At 44.1% G+C, this 17,445-nt stretch overlaps 1 protein-coding gene across 1 annotated transcript in view; it reads right to left on the bottom strand.

Annotated features, from left to right (window-relative positions):
• Cfap61 (cilia and flagella associated protein 61) overlaps window positions 1-17,445 on the bottom strand; it is a 276,129-nt gene that overhangs the window by 108,647 nt on the left and 150,037 nt on the right. The window contains exons 20-21 of the mRNA XM_029536666.1: window positions 9,451-9,549; window positions 2,916-3,084 (exon numbers count right to left, since the gene is read on the bottom strand). Of these exons, the coding sequence (XP_029392526.1) occupies window positions 2,916-3,084; window positions 9,451-9,549 (268 nt within the window). The remainder of the gene's footprint in view (window positions 1-2,915; window positions 3,085-9,450; window positions 9,550-17,445) is intronic.

Below are 17,445 nucleotides of genomic sequence, written 5' to 3'. Positions count from 1 at the left end.
TTCTTTCTTTCTTTCTTTCTTTCTTTCTTTCTTTCTTTCTTTCTTCCTTCCTTCCTTCCTTCCTTCCTTCCTTCCTTTCTTTCTTTCTTTCTTTTTTTTTTTTTTTTGATATTTTCCCCTGGCCAGTGCTAACCTCGTTTGACTTGGACTTGACAAGTTTTATCCTTCCTTTTTCAGAGAAGTTGCCAAAATCTTGGCATGGGAAGGCTTCTCTCTCCACTTCTCCATAACAGTCCACGACTCAACGTGGCTCTGTGATAACACCAGGAAGCAAGCTGGGAGTAGTGTTCAAAGCTGGCATGTGCTCACCAATAAAAATGATCACTGATGGGCTGAAGAGATGGTGTAGCAGCTGAGAGCACTCGATTGTCCCCTAGAGGACCCAAGTTTGGTTCCCAGTACTCGCATCATTCTGTGAATATTGCATGGCTCACAGAGGCCTGCTACTTCAGCGCCTTGGCATCTGATGCCCTCTTCTGGCCTCAGAAGACACTTGCATAGAGATGGGGCATGCACACACAGAGATATATACACATGCATAAAAGTATTTAAAATATAGGTGGAAGGCGTAAATTACAGAGTTAGAGGTTGTTAAAAGTGAGCGAGCTGAATCTTCTTCCATAGAGGAGTAGATGTGTGACATTGACGAAACAAGGTCAAAAGTTTCACAAATGCACTCTTTGGAACTCGGAGGGTCCCTGTTGACAGAGTAGAAATGTTTCCAATTGGGTACCTCAGAGAAGGGGGTTTAGAGATAAGCGTGGACTGTGTGAGAGACTAGCCCTCCTAACTCTTTGTTCTGCAACACTGCTTAAGGTATTACTTTGTGACCAGGTTCTCTGAACAAAAAACTTGAATGGTGTGTATTTGGATTTTGAGAACACTGCAGAATGTTTTAGCATAAGGCATGCTGACTAGAGGATAAGGGTTGTAATTATATTTTATGAAATGTGTTCTTCTTGCTGTGGGTTTAAACTGTCATCATTTTAATGTGGCTTACAAATGTGGGCAAAACTGTGGGAGAGTTGGAGTCAAGGACACAGGAAAAGACGTAAGAACTAGAAGGTCCCCAGTGAATTCAGCTGCCCTTTCTCCATCACTCTATGTACCTTTGATTTTTATGTCCTTCTGGAAAAATTAAATTGGAACTCCCCTTTATCACTTCTTCATTTCATTTTTCCTATTGCAAAAAGGGCAGGAGCTTAATGTGCTGTAGACTAAAGCTGCAGGGGCAGCTGGGCACACATGGGCAGATGCCCGAGTCTCTGGACAGCTGGCTGAGTCCTGGGCTCCATTTCCAAAGTGGGAGACTGCGGGCAGTGGCTGCAACCAGTGGGCAGGTGAGGGGGGTCAGGCTTACGGCCACATTGGATTTCTTTCTCGTTTAGTGAGAGGCAGAAGGAATATTTAAATGGCAAGAAGAGGTGTCTCTCCAGTTCTCTTTATTCTTTAACCAGAAAGACATTTCTTTCCTACCCTCTGAGAATAAGGCTTCTTCTTTAAAACATGAAAAGATATTTTTTTTTTTTTTAAAGAAAAGATCGATCCAAGTCACTGAAAGAACAGTCCATTCACAGAAGCACTGGCCTCCCCGGGGAGCTTGCTAGACACTCTTATCACAGGGTACCCTACCCTAAGCTCCCTGCTCAGAGCCTTGTCTTAAAGGGATGCTTAGGGGTAGTGTGTAAACAAATCATGTGTGAAGTGTCTGTCATTGCAAGGTGCATATAAGGGATTTAAGGTCAAGAAAGTTGAAGTGGTTCTTCACCTCAGGTTTGGCTCATCTGGGGCACATAGTAAGGATACTGGTGGCCAGCCCCTCCTAGAATAACTAGAGCAAGCCATTCCTGGGGACACGGATGTAGATATGTTTTAGAAGAACCCCAGGAGGTCTCAAAGTGCAGTCAAAGATGAGACTATCCATTCAGTGATACCCAGGCTACTCGGCTCATGCAGATCATGGTAAACTGAGGATCTGAGGGGCTCTGTGCTGCCTGCCTCCTCCCTGCCTTTGAGATACAAAGGAACCACACATACTCCGTTGTCAAATCCACAATGCTAGTGAGATAGTTTCAGACCCCATCCTTGAGTTATAAAGTAAACCTATTTACTGGAAAGATGCCTGGCTTTTGTGCACCCCACAAAAGGACACTACTACACAGGGTGGTGTGGGGAGCCCCAAGATCTGCCATTCTCAGACTGGGAGCAGCTTCGGTTCTACCCAGCAACTCAAGCAGAAAGCATGGTCACTGGGAAACTAGTCAATCTGATTTCCTAGTTTTATAACTGAGAGACAAAATAAAATAAGGGCCGACAGAAGGTGCACATGTTTGAAATACTTTTGCGTGAGCACATTGCCCTAGCCAAATGCTAGCCTCTTGAGGCATAAATTAATTTAGCACAAATGCATGCCTGGTTGGGTCTGGAGTCTGCTGTGATGATCCATAAGTGTTAGACTTTGGGACAACAGCTTCAGTAATGACATTTCTCCAACTAGCTGTGATTTCTTTTCTTTTCTTTTCTTTTCTTTTCTTTTCTTTTCTTTTCTTTTCTTTTCTTTTCTTTTTTCTTTTCTTTTCCTTTTCTTTCTTTCTCTCTCTCTCTCTCTTCTTTCTTTCTTCTTTCTTTCTTTCTTTCTTTCTTTCTTTCTTTTCTTTCTTTCTTTGTTTTTCTTTCTTTTTTCTTCCTCAACAGAATGTTTTTCTTGGAATGGCTTTCTCGGGAGGGTTTGCAGACACGATTCTGGTCATGTGTACAGGCCTTGAAGAACACTTTCATGAATACAGAGTGACAGCTGTGCAGGAAGACAAAACGCTTTCTACTCAGAGAGTATGCACCCCAGTAAGCATATTGCCATGGAGATCTCTGCACGTGCCAGCGGTACCCCTGGTGCGCGCAGGCGCACGCAGCCTTACCTGGTACTGCAGCCCGGTACAGAGAATGAGGTGGTCGTAGAACACAATCTCACTATTGGAAACCACAACCTGCTTGGCTGCTCGGTCTATGGCCGTCATTCGACCAACCACAACGTTAACCCAGGAGCACAGTGACATCAGTGCATAATCTTTATCATTAAAACAGTGGCTGCAGAGAGAGAAGCTCCATCAGTGACATTTAAGCAGCTGACAGCGGACATTAATTAGACATCTGGCTAGCTGGTTCAAGTCCCCTAGTGAGCTGGGTCTGTGCTCTTGCTGTGAGTTTACCAGGACCAAGACTAAAAGATTTTTTTTTCTCCCTTATGAAACACTTAGTCACAAATTGACATCCTCCTATTAAAGCTAAATTGTTCCACTTGGTTTAGGCTGGTCCACAAGGGGAGGGTGTGGGACTGTGTACGTGGGATCACTTACGTGGGTGTGGGACTGTGTACGTGGACACCTTCTGTCCCTATTTCATGATGATCGAAATCTACTTGAACTGTTAAACTGTCTTACTGGCCACAGATGGCTCAGTAGCTGAGAGCCCGGGCTAATCTTCCAGAGGATCCAGGTTCAATTCCCAGGAGCCACAAACTCCAAAGGAATGTATAGGAAGGAATATAACACCATGGGGAATCCCCAAAGGCAGGTGTCTGAATCCTAAAATGTGGGAGAACCCTCCCACTTGCTTCGAACAACTTTACCTAAAGGACTCATTCCTCGTGCACAAGTAACAAAACCCATTTTCAGAAAATGTCACTTAGAGAGTTAAGTTCACAGCGTGTGTGATGCCTGGAGATTTGGGAGCCCAGTATGTGGGGTAGAGGTGATCTATGGTGAGCCAGTACTTCCCCATCAGCCTGGGGAGGCTGAGAGCTCCGGGACTATGGGATGCTGGTGGCTGAATGAGCTTTCCTCTTCTTTTCCCACTCTGTTTCGATTGAACATTCTATTGTTATGACAGCTGAAGCTGAATCCTTGCAGTTTGAGTTTATTTAGAAAGGTGGGTTTTTTTTTTTAGGGGTTCTATAGAATTTTCTTAAGGGTTTCACCTTCTATAAGTGACATTTTTAGGATCCTGGCTTGAGGGTTGAGAATCTGCACTGACAGGACAACAGGTAATCCATTTAAATGTAGGCTGCATCATCTTTTCTGCTAAGAACTGTGCCAAGGTCTGTATCTTTCTTCTTTTGCCAATAAGCCGGGACCCCAGAGACCCTTTATCCCCGTCCCCTCACCTCCCGGGGTAGGATAATGAGCCTATCCCATGTGTTCTGCGAGAATGTAGGAGATGCTGTTTTGTCGAGTGCGATGCATATGTGAAGGCTCTTATTCTAAATACTATTAATGATACATAATCCTGTTTACTCTCTTTGGAGGCAAACAGGATTCTGAAGTGGTAATGGGAGGACATTTTTTTCTTTTTGATCCACGCATGAGTCTGGTCTTACGACACAAAGAGCAGTCTCGTAATGGATGCACATTAGACCCCGTTCCGGGGCCTGTGAAAGGAGACGGGAGCACTGGGCTTTGTGCTTCTCCATGAAACAACACTTAAAAACAAGAAAATGTCTCCTTAATAAAGAAGAAAATAAGGGGCTGGCCTGTCACAAGAAAATAACGGGCAGCGAGATGAAATTCTCTTAAAAAAAGAAAAGCCATTGATAGCTTTACAGGAATATATGAAACTTCACTGTTTCCACACAGGGTGGGAGACACACAAAGGATTGTGCGTATTTGATACGCAGTCTCTACCATAAGCCATCCAAGATGAAAATAAATAATAAATAAAGTAGGTTAGTGCCCGGGGATTAGTCTTGGGAGGATTTACCCAAAGATAAAAGCTCTCGGTGGGGAAAGTTGCGGGGGACGGGGACGGGACTTGTGGACAGCTAAGACAACACTGTTCCTAATGGCAGTGGGACAGTGGGGTTGGCAAAGTCAGAACGCGTGTTTCAGAGTTAGAATCTCTGTCCAGTGAGAGCTGATGCTTAGGAACACTGGGTTTTAAAGCAGCTTTGCTGGCACACAAGAAGCAGCTCTGAAGACAGTGGCTGATGGCCCCACAGCCTCTTAGCTTCCTCATTCCAAACGCCACTGTGTAAGCTCATCTCCTCCTCTGGGACATTACTACCCCTCTGGACTGTCTGCAGTGCCTCTTCCAGATGAGTCAAACTATCTATTGTGAAATTCTCTTATTTATTTATTTATTTATTTATTTATTTATTTATTTATTTATTTATTTATTTTTGCTAAGCAGCATTACAAGCCTAAAGACTTTAACAGAGGGGCTGGAGAGATGAATCAGTGGTTAGGAGCACTGACTGATCTTCCAGAGGTCCTGAGTTCAATTCCCAGCAACCACATGGTGGCTTTCAACCATCTTTCATGGGATCTGATGCCCTCTTCTGGTGTCTGAAGACAATGACAGTGTACTCATATACATAAAATATATATATATTTTAAAAAGCCCTTAACAGAGCAGAGACTGCTTCCCAGCTTCACACCCTCACCCAGGTCCTCTGGAGAAAGAGGCAAGGACCAAGGAAGCAGCACAATGCACAAGGATGGGAGTTCATCTTCCACAAGCAAGCTTGGCACCAACTCAAAAGTCACGGGAGAGGGGACTGGGGATGTAGCTTGGCGCTAGAGTGATTGATTGCCAGGCATGCACACACAGAAAGAGAAAAACGCAAAGTCATCTTCATAGAAAGATTTGTCTATGGAGAGACATCGGGGAGCAGTGGCACAGGCCTCTGTCCCAGCACTCCGGAAGTGGATAAGTACTCCGGAAGTGGATAAGCCTGGGATTCAGAGCGAGGCGCTGTCTCAACAACAAAAACATGTCAGGGAAATTTCTGGAAGCCGGTGTAGATAAGGTAAAGGAGTGCAGGAGGTGTGGCCTTCATGTCAGAGTCATACTGGAATCCCGAAACCCGGTAGTGCGAACTAACCCAAGCCCTCAGGTGCACCATCTGAAGCTACTCCATAGAAACAAAAGTCTGAGCAGCCTCACACCTCAAAGGGCCAGGATTCTTCAGAAGTGGAAAGAAACTTTGAGGTTTGTAGGGGATTAGCTGTGACACACTGGGAGGACTGCTGTAATTAACTTTCAATTATTCAGGGTTGATTGCCCAATTAGTGGCTTTCTCCTGCTTCCTGTTTCTCTTCCCTCCCACACCTTCTTCCAGCTGCCTCCTCCGCACATCGGTATATCGTTAGCACCTCAACCAGAGGCTAGACAAGGGGGGTGGGGGGGAAGGGTGAGAAGACAAAAGTGGCTATTTATTTTTTTAAAAAATCAACAACAGTAATGAAGTAATGAACTAAGGACGAGTTCACTGTCCATGGTCTTCTTAACAGAAGAAAGAATTTGGATTATTAGATTTATGCATGTTATTAGATTTATGCACGTTATTATTATTAAACACCATGATCCTTTCTGAGGACCATTGAAAGGCAGTGCCCTATTCTGGGGTCAACCTCTCGTCCCTGACCATCCTGATTCTGTGAAGGTTCCCACCAAAGCGGGTCTGGCTGTTGAGTCTTGTCCTTCATGAAGAAGACATTTGCTGGTTCTTCTGAGATGATCTTCATCTATTTCACATTTTAAAGTCCCTGCTGTAGTGGAGTGCATATTGTCCCTTAGGACTTGGGATGGAGATCACAGATGCTGTCTTAAAAGGATGATGATGTAATATTTAGGAGGATTTCATGAGCCAGGAAAAAAAATAGAGCAGAGTAAGATTTAGTTGAGTGTGTTGGTTGGTTGTTGGAAAGAACATTTAAGAAAAAGGAAAGCAAAGATTTGCCTGCCATGTTTGGGGTGCATCTTAAGATTGCTGGTCTGGAGAGAATGGAGAGAACTGGGCAGAGATAATAAATGATATCGTCCGTGAAAACAGGTAGATTTTTATAAAGTTCATGTATTCCAGAACATTCTGTGATGATGACAGCATTCTGAAGGTAGCTATGCTACTATGGTAGCATGCTAGTTGTTTGAGCCGGGGAGGCAAATGAGAGTGAGGAGCTAAAATTTCCAACTCATTTCATTTTAATTAATTTAAACGGAAACAGCCCCTTGTGGCTTGTAGTGACTATTCTGGACAGTGGAGTTCCGGGAGGCAAGGAGCTGATAGCACCTGAGTAACATATGTGTGTGTGTGTGTGTGTGTGTGTGTGTGTCTGTGTGTGTGTCTGTGTGTGTGTCTGTCTGTCTCTGTGTGTATGTGTCTGTCTCTGTGTGTGTGTCTGTGTGTGTGTGTGTCTGTGTGTCTCTGTGTGTGTGTGTCTGTGTGTGTGTCTCTGTGTGTGTGTGTCTGTCTGTGTATCTGTGTGTGTCTGTCTCTGTGTGTGTCTGGGTATGTGTGTGTGTCTTGTCTCTGTGTGTGTCTGTGTCTGTCTGTCTCTGTGTGTGTGTGTCTGTGTGTGTCTCTGTGTGTGTGTGAGTGTGTGTGTGTCTCTGTGTGTGTCTGTGTCTGTTTTTTGTGTCTATCTCTGTGTGTGTCTGTGTCTGTCTGTCTGTCTCTGTGTGTGTGTGCGTGTTTGTATGTGTCTCTGTGTGTGTCTCTGTGTGTGAGTGTGTGTGATGATCAGGGGATTGGGTTGAGAGGAGAGAGACAGTGTAGAGGTAAGGATGCCGATTACTCCATGCAGAAAATCAAACACATCATCCTCGCTATGACGTGCCCAACCTTGGAATGGGCAGAAACTTCCACCAAGTCGACTGACTTCAATTCACATTTCTTTAGAATAGTATAATTTAGAAAATGAGAACAGGGCTGGAGAGTTGGCTCAGCAGCGAAGGGCACTGGTGCTCTTGCAAAGGACCCGGGTTTAGTTCCCAGTATTCATGTAGCTCACAAACACTGGAAACTCCAGTTCCAGGACATCTAGTGCCCTCTTTTGACCTCAGCAGGCACCTGGCACACACATGGCACACAGACAGACAGGTAAAACATTCACACACATAAAATAAATCTTTAAAAAAAAGATTAAAAAAGAAAACGAGAAAACAAGAGAAAGGGAGATCCACGGGTCTACCCTCTCTTCCTGGCCAGGGCTTGGTTGTGGGCTTATTTTAACCAAAAATAAGCACTTTTTTTTTCTTTTACAATCAAGAAAAAGTAGATTTAAAGTAAATGTAATTCCTTGTCTAGACTGTAGTGGTAAGAGTGATTCTAGATCTGGATTACCCAGTGAAAGTAAAACAAGTTTTTCTTCAAAATGATAGTGAATCCCTTTATGAGGCCATCCCAGTGCCCGGCAAATACAGAAATGGATGCTCACAGTCAGCTATTGGATACAACACAGGGCCCCCAATGGAAGAGCTAGAGAAAGTACCCAAGGAGCTGAAGGGGTCTGCAACCCTATAGGTGGAACAACAATATGAACTAATTAGTACCCCAAGAGCCCATGTCTCTAGCTGCATATGTATATCTATTCGGCCATCATTGGGAAGAGAAGCCCCTTGGTCTTGCAAACTTTATATGCCCCGGTACAGGGGAACGCCAGGGCCAAGAAGTGGGAGTGGGTGGGTAGGGGAGCAGGGCGAGGGGAGGGTACAGGGGACTTTCGAGATAGCATTTGAAATGTAAATGAAGAAAATATCTAGTAAAAATTGAAAAAAAAAAAAGAGTCTGCTAGGCCACCGCCTGCCCCCTCCCCCACCCTAATCTGGGGAGGGAACAATTTTCCTTTCTTTTTTGCTACTTCAAACACTAGGAGACTGTTTTTCCAGCAGGGAGCCTGTGTTTTGCTTCCAGAAACTGAAATTGGTGGATGGTATACAATAAGGAAACATTTCTAAGAACAGGTGTGGTCAACAGGTGCTTCTACTGGAAAAGAAGAGTGAAGCTCTCCTGGCCCAGTTAGCACACCAGTTAGCACACCAGCCTCAGGTGCCTATGGTGAGGGAGGGGAGAGAGAGGCTCACACCCTAAGGTGATGCTCGTGGAGTACACACATGGCCATGATTTCTCTGCCTTGTGTCGATGTGACACAAGCTGGAGTCATCTGAAAGGAGAGAACCTCAGCTGAGAAAATGCCTCCCCTCCATAAGATCTAACTGTAAGGCGTTTTTTTTGTTGTTGTTGTTTTGGTTTTTTTTTTGTTTTTTTTTGTTTTTTTATTATTAGTGATTGATAGAGAAGAGTCTAGCCCATGATGGGCGGTTCCGTCCTTGGGGTGGTGGGCCAGGGTTCTATAAGCAAGCCAGTAAGCAGCACTCCTGCACCAGTCCCTGCAGGTTCCTGCCCTGTGTGAGTTCCTGTTCTTACTTCCTTTGGTGATGAACAGTGGTGGGGAACTGTGAGCCTTTGCCAGACTAGTTCGTCACAGCAGTAGAAACCCTAAGATGATCATTGATGGGTTTGAACTTGTATTTCTCAGGCGATACCTGGACTCTAGGGGGAAAGTCCCCCACTTTCCCCTTTCCACTTCAAAGATCTATTATTCAACGTTAAAAAGGAAAAAAAAAAAAGACTGCACAAAAACTAGGAAGTCAATTAGGAGGGGAAAGGAATCATACTCGCTTGCTAGAAACTTCCTCTGTTCGTTGTGCAAAAGTCTTTTTCCTGGGAGTCCATGAGTTGAAATCAGGGTGAGATTATTAAATTTCAGGTGAGAGCTGAAGAGAAATAAAAAGAAAAAAAGGTTAAAAAATGACTGAACAAAAATTTTCTGTGATTCAATTCATCTGCCATCCGACTCTTGGCCTTTCCTTTGGTGGTAGGACCTCTTTTTACGCAGATCTTCAAATGGAGTCTTCACAGCAGAAAAGACAGTGGTGTGGAAGTGGCCAATTGCAGAGAATTCCAGAGGTCATGCATGGCAGACAGCAAGTAAAACAAAAAGCAATCCACAAATTGGGCAGTGGCAGATAATTTTGCATAAACCAGTGCCGTGTTTGAGTGTCAGCCCACTTCCAAGAAACTGGACTCCTAACCCCCACAGTGCAGCACACACTTTGAATGGATTTCCATTGGAGTCCTCAAGGCAACACGGTGATGTCAGTAATGTTATTAGCTCTATTTTCCTTAGGTGAAACTGAGGCACAATGGTTTTCAGAGGCCACCCATATTAAGTGTCACCTCACCTAACCTTTGCCTGTACAGAGTCCTGTCGCACACACCTGGAACTGGGTGTGTGTACGACAGGACTCCCCATTGAACACCAAAATCTAAAGGTGCTCAAGTCTCTGATTCAGGATGCCATGGCATGCACACATAAGGTATATGCCACCACTTGAATACTTAATATCATCGCAGAATTGCTTATGACAGCTTACACAGAATAAAAAGTAAGTAGCTGGTCTACTGTGTTGTGTAGGAATAAAGTCTGCTTGTGCTCAGAGCAGTCAGGTTTTTCTCCCAAGGATTTTCTGCTGATGCTGGTTGCATCTATGGATGAAAACCCCAAGGGGAGAGATGCAGGAGGCACTGTCCTGTGGGCCTAAAGTCATTCAGATGCTTTTACAGGCCATCTAACTCCCACCGTTCAACACCAGCCTTTCCACTTTCAGACATGCACAGATACCCACGTTAGGGCACCAAGACTGTCACCTAGCAGAATATTCTCGAGGATCCCTTCTGAGAGCAAGGCTGTCACTTGTCATGACAGCATACAACTATAATTCCAGAACTTGGGAGGCTGAGACAGGAGGATCATCAATTGGAGGCTAGTGTTGGCCACACAGTTGAGTCCCTTTCTTAATAAACCAAAGCAAACCAGAGACAAAGTGTTTTATATTTGTACCATGCTGTCCAGAGCCCGAGGCACTCACAGACGTCATCACAGAGATTAATCTTCAAAACCATTCCCACAGTGGCTTTGGAGGTAATCGTAGGTTATGTGTACTTCATGCGGAGGAAAACGAAGGCTGGCAGAGGTAAGTGCTTTGCTTAAGGTCTCCAAAGCAGCAGGCGACAGTGAAGCAATTTCTGCTCTCCAAGCCCAGGCGGTGTGGGCGTGGCACTCCCTCTACTCAGCAGCCCTCTTAAGAAGTCCTGTGGGCAGGTCTCAAGAGAGTGCCAAGCTCCTGTAAAAGGTTCAAGGAACTCACAAGCTTAGGACTCACTCTTCTCTAGTGGCCTTTCAGTATTCCAGATGCTCCTGCTGCAATTTAGCTTAGAGTCAGCAGAGATGTGATGGGTGAGACCTTTGCCAGGGATTCTCTCTGATAGGAAAGGCCCCTAAAAATCTCTGCTTGGTTTACGTGACTCCTTTCAATCAATCACATGCCAAAAGGAGGGGCCTTCACTGGGCCAGAGGAGAGCACCTGCCTTCCTTTCTCAAGAGGAGGCTGGAGATCTTCCAACTGGAAAGCCTGTTACGTAGCACTAAAGACAGGACTTCGGGTGATGGTGTGGGCGGCAGGCAATGCACCCGGCTGAACCTGACATTTGAAAGCAGCTGAATGCTAGGAAAAGTCTGGAGTCTCTAAGGATGGCTATCATTTAAGAATGAATATTTCCCTTCCATGTGGAGAAAACCAAGCTTGTCTTATCCTCTAACAATAAGAATAAAAATTCTGACCCTCTTCAAATAGCACAAAGGCCACTGTTAGTCCTGCTTACTCAGGCTGTCAGTCTGCAAGCACACACCAATGACAGGCCTTGGATTTATAACTGTCCCATGGAAACCACAAATGATAAGACTATGTTTACATCCACCGACAGTTAAAATTTACTCTGGTTCTGGATCAAAATGTACTTTAGATTGTACTAGGGAGAGCTACATACAGGTGTCTATTACATTTCCATGCAGACAGAGGCTTAATTAGTATGCATGTGGCTTTATCTTTTACAACAAAACCCATCCCTTTGGTATGAATCATTTGAATTATCTAGCGGCACGAATCAAATGACTTTTAAATTGCCAAATTACCATATTATGTTATCCTGAATTATGCTACAATTAAATTTTTTCCCAAAAGATTAAAGAATGTTCCCAGAAGATAGATGATTCTGTTGTTTTCTTTTTTCTTTTCCTGTTCTTCCCCCTTTCTGTTCCTTCCTTCCTTCCTTCCTTCCTTCCTTCCTTCCTTCCTTCCTTCCTTCCTTCCTTTCTTTCTTTCTCTTTCCTTCCTTCTCTTTTTCCTTCCTTCTCTTTTCTTCTCTTCTCTTTTCTTTTTAACATTACCTATAATGACATAGTACAATTTGTGTGTGTGTGTGGGGGGGGAATCAGATGAGATTTCTTGAATTGTGTTTGTCTAACAGAAACATCTTTTCATTCTTTTCTGCAGCCATAGTGAGATTCCTCTTGTATTCTTCCCTGTGGCTGCCCTGGTCCTTTATCTAGTATTCAAGTCCTGCTGTGTCCTCCCTTGCCCATTCTGTCCTTATTCCCCATTTATCACATCTTTCAAATCATAAAGAAATCACACAGAATTCCTTGGCTTCCAACCTTTCCCTTCTTGCATCTACAAGAACATCTTCCACTCTGAGGACGGGTGTTGGCCAATGATCTTGGTCTCTTTATCAAATGTCCATGCCAGCTTATTTCTCTTTCGATGCCTCAGTATGGCAATCCAGCGCTGATTAAGATGGCTCCCTGGAGTCCGTGGGAACAGGGCCCTGTTTCTCTGCTCCTTCATGTGTGGCATCTATTCTCAAAGTCAGCCTACGTCCACAGTAGCTCATGGGGCTCCCTCCACCTGTCATGTTAATATCATGGGCAGAAGGAAGGAAATGTAGTGGTGCAAGGCAGAATTCCTCAAGCCAGTTATTTCAAATAGACTTCATGTAAGCCGGGGAGGGGGGGGGGAATGATGTGCCAACTGGGCAGCACCCAGGAACTAGAGCAGTTCCTGAGAACAATGGTCAGAGATAGCATTTGAAGGAAACACAGACGAGACATAAGGAAACAACTTAGTGGAATGCAGTTTAGTCAAGTGCCTAGTCGGTTGGCTTGAGAGCCTCCTGAACCAACCTTTCCTATGACTGAACTCACATTGGTTCACTCACTGTAGAAGCCTGCTCCTAATCAATGGCTTCCCACCAACACCATCTAACAGCAGGAACGACAATGTACTAACGACCCTATCAGGCAGTCCTGTGCAACATTCCTGCTTATGTTAGCAGAACTCATTGCCACTGTCACATGTCTTTGCAAAGGAAGTCAGACAACACCGATTTTTATGAAACATGGTGTGATTATTTTTGCCTCCCTAAGAACCACATGGCCCTGAGTTCCATCACTAAACACAAAGTACAAATGAATCTTGGGAGACAAGTAGCATGTCAGCCGATGAAGGAAGCAGGGGCGTGAGGATGAAAGAAAAGACTTAGGAATCAGGATTCAGGGGAAAAAAATACATGACAAACTCCACAAAGTCTACAAAAGGGGGTGCTTACACAGGATGATGAGAACTGTCATCCAGGAACTAGCAAGGTGGGGTGCCAGAGTGTCTAGGGAGAGGGCACATGGGAGAGGTGGGACAAGTAGGGGGTTGTCGCTTAGTAACTATGGCCACATGATCTGCTGTCGTAACGTTTTTAGTGACTTTTTAATTAGCCAGCTCTCCCTCATTTGTGCATTTATTTCTCACCAAGCTTCCCAGGCTTCCTGCCCACTTCCCAGGGTGATTTAATCCATCACCATCTTACCTATTTCCCATAATGCACTTGACTATGCTTTGATGTTTCCTCCAAGCTCTGGACCTAATGTCTAAATGCTCCAAAATCATTCCAAATTCAGCGTGTCCAAGCTAGGATGTTCCAGGTCACATGTACAGCCAAACAGAGCTCTTGGCAGTCTCCACCCCACTCCATTCTCTGTCAAAGTCATGGCCAACCCTATCATCTCTCGAGCTAAGAATGTGGGAGTTCACCTTAGATTCCTGTCCTGTCACCGGCTTCCCCTGCCAGGCACTATGTCCAGTCATTGTCACCTGGTCTGCATTTTTGAAAGCTTCATCTGCCAGTCCCACAGCACACTATGGTAGCTGACCATCACCTCACCAGAAGAAACAGGCTTAAGGTTGTGTCTGTAGTACACATCTCGCTCCTGCCCCTCCTCCACACAGCTACTAGAGGTGTCTTTTTACACTAAATCGCATGTCAGTGCTTTCTGGTTAAGTCCAACCTTTGCATGGTACCTTGGTAGCAACAGGGCTGAAAAGTAAGAGCACGCATGGCCTTGAGAGTCAGGCTGTCTTAGCTGGACCCATAGTACTGTCTTCTTGACCACAGGGAAGTTATTTAACCTTTTCACCTTGTAGAATGCAAGGGATAGAACACTAACGGATCTTAGGGGAGCTGTGTAGATGAAAGGAAATGGTACCTAACAATGTTCAGAATCTGTCTGCTGCACAGAACGGTTTCAGTGTATATTAACCATTTTATTGACAAGATATTAGTCCAGATTCACTAGCATGATATCTAAGTCTTCATGGTCACAGGCTAATCGAACCTTCCCATTGTCTGAAATATCAACCTGCTCACGGCTCACCATTTTTTCTTCCAACTTCCTATCTTTGCTACAGTGGTTTTCTGTGCAATCTGATGCAGCCACATCTGAATACTTTATTTGATTTAGCTCAGTTGTAAAGTTGAGAGCGCTGGGGATGGAATATGGAGATGAAATGTTTCAGAGTGCACATTTTGCTTACGTATGAATATTCAGAAAGTTCCTGCAGACAGAACAGCAGGTCACTGAGTACGGCTTGGCTTTGAGCAAGTACCACAGAAAAGGGTAATAAACAGTAGAGGCCCAGATAAAACCTCTGTCTCCGATTTAATGGTGTTGGCTTAATGTCTATCAACAATATCTAGCAGCATTGTGAGGCCTCTGCTCCAAAACCAAAGGTCACCACAGTGGGTGGAGGGGGGGGTGTTCAAGTTAAGTGCTCAGGCCAATGAAACATTAAACAAGTGCACCTGCATTTTCACAGCAAATAATTCCAGTGGGGATTTCACGTTGCTGTGGATACAAAGGGAGAAAACAGCTCAAAAATACTTGTAAAGCAGGGAGGGATTAGAGTATCCAGGGAAATAAGTAAAAGGTTTTGTGTTTCATTCCGAGTTTCAGGAGGACAGCTACAAAATTAGGTCTAAACATCCTTATCCTGCAAATAAAGAGCACACTGCCAATTTATTGTGAGCAAGAAAAGGATACAAAACTTTTCACGTTGCTTATTGATCTGCTAGGCGCTCAGTCATTAATTTTTATATTTTTTGCTTTTGTGTATGTGTGCGCGCGCGCGTGCACGCGCATGTGGCATGATGAAGGCAGCCAGCCAAAGTGAGTGATTTAATTAACTGGCTTTATTAATGCTTCTCTTTGAACAAATAGATAATGTAGAGGAAAAAAATAATTACCTCACATCTAAATGTTTCAATTTAATTTACTAAAACCTCTGCTTTCAGAATTGTTTAAGACAGTGAAAAAAAAAATATTTTCCAGATGACAATAAATCCTACCTCAAGATGGATATGTGAGGAGACTGTCTATTTTACAAGTCAAAGGACAGCTCAGATTTAGCTCAGTCTGAAAGATACAATTAATGATAAAATGCTATCCATGGGAGGTAAAGGTTGGGGGTTGTTGTGAATTTCCACAACTGGAAGACAAAAGTATTGAAAACCAAGTCAGAACAAAGATTTATTATAAGCACAGGAGACAGTAAGAGAGCCTACCTGTTTTTCTCTGGAAAGCAAATAACTTTCTTTAATGGTGTGTACATATGATGTGACATGAGTATATGCATGCAGGTGTGTGTGTGTGTGTGTGTGTGTGTATTGTATGTTTAAAACATGAGAGACTTTTTGATACATCTCAAGGTATTTGTTTCATTTCTGTTCAGCTACTAAAAATACCAGAGTCTGCATCCATGGCCACAGAGTTGTCAGTAATGGCAAATTCTGGCTGTCAGGGAGACCAAAGAGAGAAAGAGCCAAACAGGAAGACTGAGGGGAGGATTCTGAGCACATGTAAGAGAGGGTGAAGGCTTGTGGGGATGGGGCAGAGGCTAAGGCTTTCCCCTCACCCTACTCTCTTGTTTGGGGACCACCTTGCCTGAGTCCGCCTTGAGTGGTGAGCCAGAATTCTCCTGTTCTCATTAATCTCTGGAGCAACTAGGATGGAATCTGGAGAAAGGAGACAGCATACAGCCCTCACAAGTCTACCCTGAACCCAGCTATCTTCTGGGAGTGGCCTGGGTGCCCTGTGATATCCCCATGGACCTGGCAGGAGACAGGCATGATGGCCAAAGTCATGGTCTGTGGGGAACACCTGGAGATGAAGGATGAGAGATGAAATGTTTCCGCACCACTGCTCAAGAGAAACTCACGAGTCCTTACGGGGGAAAAAAAAGATCACGTTTGCAAAAACGATGAGAATAAAGTTTAGGGGTCCAGCAAAACCGCTATAAATACCAAGAGGTCATCCAGAAGACAAACCAGACAAGCTCTGAACACAAGAAACACAAAACACAGGCATAAATCAATCAGGCTCCCATGATGGGACTAGAAGATCCAGTGACATCACTTCTGATGATGAAGAAGGGTTCATATTTTGGGCAAGAAGTGGCCATTAACAAGGCTTTATTAACACCACACGGGCTGGCTTTTTCATGCGTGGCAGATACTTGTTGGCCTCCATTCTTCACTGGTGATAGGTTCAGTGTGTGGCTTTGTGGAAATTCTTTCTTCTAGGCCCAATTTATATGTAAATACTGGCACCAGAAAAATGACCTCAGCTCCATAATGTCAATGATGGCATGATAATTAGGCTTGGTAGGCACGAAAGTAATGATGTAAGTTAGAAGTTATACAATTTCCTGAGAATTAGAAAATGTGGTTTGGAAAACAAACCCATAAACTAGGTTACCTACAATGAACAATTACAGGGGGGGAAGTTGTTCCCTTCAAGATGTGTCTGTCAACTTTGAGGAAATGTCTACATAAATGGTTTCTAAACCCAGCTGCACTGCAGAATTATTTGCAGCCTGTCAAACAAACATATCCCTGGAATCTACTCCATCCCCCTGAATTGTAACACCAGGAATTGGGGGCCCAGAAACTATATTTCTATAGCCCTCTCATCCCGACCCCAGTGGCTCACCTATGCAGGAGTATAGTCTGGAGCTTCTACCATTGTGGTTTATAGAAAGGTCACACAACATTAACCCTAGGTCTAGGAAGTAATTCACAGCATACACTCTTAAAATAAAATAAGGAAATACAAAGTTTCCTTTTTATTTTAGAGCCCAAATGTCTTACTATATTGGTAATTTTGGATCATTTCCTTGAAAAGAATTATCTCTCAAGTACTATAGTTAGAGATAAACATGCTCTTCAGAGCCCTTTTCCTCAGTCAATGGTCTGGCTTTCCCACAGTGGCTCACAGAAGCCCAACCACCTAGAGACAATGGCTACCTGCTACAGTTTACATCTTAAATCTTCTCCAGGGTGCAGTTTCCCTAATTTCTTTCTCCTCCTGTTTATCCTTTGTATAGAGAAAGGCCACTGATTTGTTTGAGTTAATTTTATATGCAGCTACTGCACTGAAGCTGTTTATC

Source organism: Mus pahari, chromosome 3 (assembly GCF_900095145.1).
Source record: "Mus pahari chromosome 3, PAHARI_EIJ_v1.1, whole genome shotgun sequence".
Taxonomy (NCBI): Eukaryota; Metazoa; Chordata; class Mammalia; order Rodentia; family Muridae; genus Mus; species Mus pahari.
The sequence above is the reverse complement of the archived record's forward strand: the minus strand, read 5'-3'. Positions and strand labels throughout refer to the sequence as shown.